We start from the raw sequence: 4,408 nt of genomic DNA, 5'->3' as shown, positions 1-4,408 counted from the left end.
ACAGAACATGTTGAAAATAGACACTCAGTGCCACAAAGAAAAATTAGCTCTAAGACAAAGGATCTTTCAGCAACACAATTTTTACTTCTCGGACTGCAGGAAGGGTACTCTTGTCAGCCATTGTCCACAAGAGTACAATGGACAAAGGAAAACACACAAATTTATCCCTTATGCATTTGGGGTCATCTTTACTGCTGTGTCTGATCTCCACTGGCTGCAGTCAGACCTCACAATCTAAACTAAAACCCAATTGGCTAACAACTTAAAACTTTTCTAAACAGGTAAAGGCAATGGAGAGCTGGGACATGCCTGTGAGCACGTCCAGCACAGCTTTCTTGGTTAAAGTACAAGGACATAAAGTGTATTACGTGCCTGTAAGCATGGCATGTGTAACAGGTACAGAGGATAGGGCTTAACAAAGAGTTATTAGCACACTTATGATTTATTCTTTAACAAGAAAGGAACTTTAAAAAGGAATTTTTCTACTTCCCACATAACAAATGATGAGATTTGACTATTCTGCTGTGCAGCCTGCACAAGGCACTTTGAATGTCCCAGTTCCTCAGGCAGTAGATGAAGGGGTTCAGCATGGGGGTGACCACCGTGTACATCACTGAGGCCACCATACTCTTCCTGGGGGATGGTGACACAACTGAACTGAGGTACCCTACAAGGCCTGTTCCATAAAATAAGCAAACAAGTGCCAGGTGGGAGCCACAGGTGGAGAAGGCTTTGTACTTCCGTCCTGATGATGGAACTCTCAGAATGGAGGAAACAATTTTATAGTAAGAAAAAAGGATCCCCGAAATAGGGAGGCAGCCAAATATGGCACCCATGAAATAAATGACCATTTCGTTGATGAAGGTGTCAGAACAGCTAAGGTGGAGGAGTTGGGAAGGGTCACAGAAGAAATTAGAAACGGCCACATCCTTGAAACAGGTGAGTTGTAATACAATCAAATTGTGCAGCTGGGAGTCCAAAAGACTAATAAAAAAAGACAACAAGACTAAGAAGCCACAGAGTCGTGGATTCATGATGACTGGGTAGTGCAGGGGGTGACAGATGGCCACAAATCGGTCATAGGCCATCACACTCAGGAGCATGTCATCCATACAGGCAAAAAGGACAAAGAAAGACATCTGAGTCAGGCAGCCCACATAGGAGATGACTCTGCTGTGAGCCTGGATGTCCACAATCATCTTGGGGACTGTGGTGGAGGTGAAACCAATGTCAGCCAGGCACAGGTTGGAGAGGAAGAAGTACATGGGGGTGTGGAGGCGGGAGTCAGAGCTGACGGCCAGGATGATGAGCAGGTTCCCCAGCACCGTGACCAGGTACATGGACAGGAACAGCCCAGTGAGAACTGGCTGCAGTTCTGGATCCTCTGAGAGTCCCAGGAGGAGGAATTCTGAGACAGCTGTGAGATTCTGTGGCTCTGTGTAGCTCCGACACCTTTTGAGGAAAAAAAAAAGAGAGAGAATTGGAAAATATGACACAAGTAAGCCAGCATCTAGCACTGTGTCTATGTTTTGGATACAGGCAATTCAGAAATTAAGCTTTCACCTGGGATTATACAACCTCAGCAATAGTTCTCAGATCTGACAAACTCAATTTCCTTAGAACTATTTCATTATGGATTTTGTGCTATTCACCTCTTTCTGTAAACACCTACCTTAGAGACAGTCTGTTGAAGAATGTTAGGAGAGCAAAAACATTAGAGATTTTAGAAATCCATGATCACAGTAAAATATAGCCTAATCAGGAAAAAATAGAGAATAAAAATATTCTTGCCCCTTTAAGAAAAAGATGAAATCCATTGAAAGGAAACTAAATAGTCAGCTATTTCTTGTTTATTCTAATACAATCCTACAAATTCCGTTGAAGAAGGATGTTTATAAACAGTAAGATGTAGGACCATGTTGTCTCAAAGCTAAATGAAAGTTCATAGATCAGAAAACATCTTTACATGCCAGTCATATTCTAGGGTTTCCATCATTCTTACGTTTTCTGACTTTCATTCTTCATGGAAGTAAGTGCTCACTCAAATACGTGGGCTTTATCATAAAATTCACTTAATATACAACTCCTGTCCTTGCCTTAGTTGGGCTTGGAGGAGTTTTGATAAGAAAGGTAGCCCAGCATGGTGGCTCACAGCTGGAATCCCAGCACTTTGGGAGGCCAAGGCAGGAGGATTGCTTGAGGACAGAAGTTTGAGACCAGCCTGGGAAACAGAGCTTCTTTCCTCCTCTGTACAATAATAATGTGTGCAGCTGTAACTCAGGAAAAACTATGAAGATGAAGTGAGACGAGCTACGTAAAACACAGAGCTGAGATCAATGCATTTAGGAAGCCCTCAGCAAGGATTCATGACGTCATAGTGACTGTCATCTTCCTCCTCATCCTCATCATCACCTTTATAAACTTTTTGTTGTGCTTAGGGAATACTTTAGAGGCACCCACGTTTTGCTATCCTGGGTGAGATGCCTATGGGAAGAACAATCAGCATGGGAGGAAAGTAAAATTTCATCAGTGTTAAGTGAACCCAGGGAATAGGAAAAGATATTTGCAAATCATGTATATGCTAAGAGGCTAACAACCAAACTACATCAAGAACTCCTTCAACTAACGACAAAACAAATACCCCATTAAAAGTGGGCAGAGGACTTGAACAGACAGTTCTCTAAAGAACATATACGAACAGCCAATGAGCAAACAAAATGATATTCAACACCACTCATCATCAGGGATGTGCAAATAAAAAGCACAATGAGATGCCACCCAATAGGATGGCTATTAAGAACAAATGAACAGGCAGGGCACAGTGACTCATGCCTGTAATCCCAGCACTTTGGGAGGCTGAGGCAGGTGGAGATCAAGATCATCCTGGCTAGCATGGTGAAACCCTTCTCTACTAAAAATACAAAACAAAAAAAAAATTAGTCAGGTATGGTGGCATGTGCCTATAGTCCCAGCTACTCAGGAGGCTGAGGCAGGAGAATCACTTGAACCCAGGAGGCAGAGGTTTCAGTGAACCTAGATCGCGCCACTGCACTCCAGCCTGGGAAACAGAGCAAAACTCTGTCTCAAAAAAAAAAAAAATGAACAAAACAGCCTATCAAATTTTGGTGAAACCATAGAGAAGTAGGAATGTGTGTACAGGACTATGGAAATATAAAATGATGCAGCAACATGAAATGAAGGACCACACACACAACCCAGAACATAACCTCCACAGTCCTCTGAGCTGACACTTTGCGCACTGGTCTCCTCCATCTGGCCACCCCACTGTCCTGTTTGTGCTCAGGATGAGGAAACAAGGCTCCCGACCATCCCTCAGCACTCACTGAGCTGCGCTTTCCCTCTGCTGGGCCATGACCACGGAGAGCAGGTCCGCTGTCCTCCCTGCGTGGGGCACGATGGAGGCTCAGGCTCCGTCCTCAGGACTGGCAGGAAGACAGGGTCAGACATGAGCCTCCTGATGCAGACGACAGGTGTGGAGCCCACTGGACCGGAAGCTCACACTGCAGGGCTGGAGGCACAGGCTGAGTATTTACTAATGTACCGCCTGGGGGGCTCAAGGCACAGAGCTCCTCATTAGCCAAATTGGTCCATGTTCCCCAGTCTCTAAGGATTTCTTCTTTAATGCAAGATAAAGAAGAAAAAGTGAATGTCCACAGGAACTTTTAGAGGCTCTTCCTCTAATCAGGAGAAAGCTTCTGTTCATTGCTCACTTCTGTCATCTCTTTTTTTTTTTTCAGGAATCCATCTTTTTTAATTTTTGTATTTTTATCATGGCAATGTGTACCACACTTAAAAATTATAAATATAAATAGTTTTACACAAAATGATAAGTAACATTTTACCATTGAACTACTTCAAAATGGTAACCAATACCATTTTAACGCTGCATTAAGTACATTCACAGTGTTGCGCAACCACCACCATCAGGCATCTGCTCAACTTTTTTGCCTTTCAGAACGGAGACTCAGGACCTATTATGAAACTCCCCATTCCTCCGTCTCACCAGTCCCTGGCAATCACCAGTCTACTGTAGCTATGAATTGAACTTCTCAAGATACTTGATATAGTGGAATCATACTGTGTTTTCCTCTTATGATTGACTGATTTCTCTTAGCATAGCATCTCTAGATCCACTCATATGGTGGCATGTGTCAGAATTGCCTTTCTTTTTAAGGATGAATGATACTCCATTGTATGGATGGACCACGTTGTGTCTATCCACTTATCTAACAATGGACACTGGGGTTGCTTCCATATTTTTGCCTATTATTAGTAACACTGCTATAAATATGGAGTGGAGCTATCTACTTGAGTCCCCTCTTTGATTCTTTTGAGTACGTACCCACAGGTGGAACTGCAGGATCATCTGGTAATGCTATTTTCAATT

At 43.2% G+C, this 4,408-nt stretch overlaps 1 protein-coding gene across 1 annotated transcript; it reads right to left on the bottom strand.

Annotated features, from left to right (window-relative positions):
* Positions 1-482: 482 nt before the first annotated feature.
* On the bottom strand, positions 483-3,373 carry LOC105705796 (olfactory receptor 7E24). Its single transcript, XM_012435731.2, has 2 exons — positions 3,345-3,373; positions 483-1,452 (listed from the first exon to the last, which is right to left on the bottom strand). Exons 1-2 carry the CDS (start codon positions 3,371-3,373, stop codon positions 483-485), a joined length of 999 nt encoding a protein of 332 aa, XP_012291154.2.
* Between the last annotated feature and the right edge of the window lie 1,035 nt (positions 3,374-4,408).

This window comes from Aotus nancymaae, unplaced genomic scaffold, assembly GCF_030222135.1.
Source record: "Aotus nancymaae isolate 86718 unplaced genomic scaffold, 86718_ANA_hifiasm-v0.15.2.pri h1tg000028l, whole genome shotgun sequence".
Taxonomy (NCBI): domain Eukaryota; kingdom Metazoa; phylum Chordata; class Mammalia; order Primates; family Aotidae; genus Aotus; species Aotus nancymaae.
This window is presented reverse-complemented; position numbering and strand designations above follow the sequence as displayed.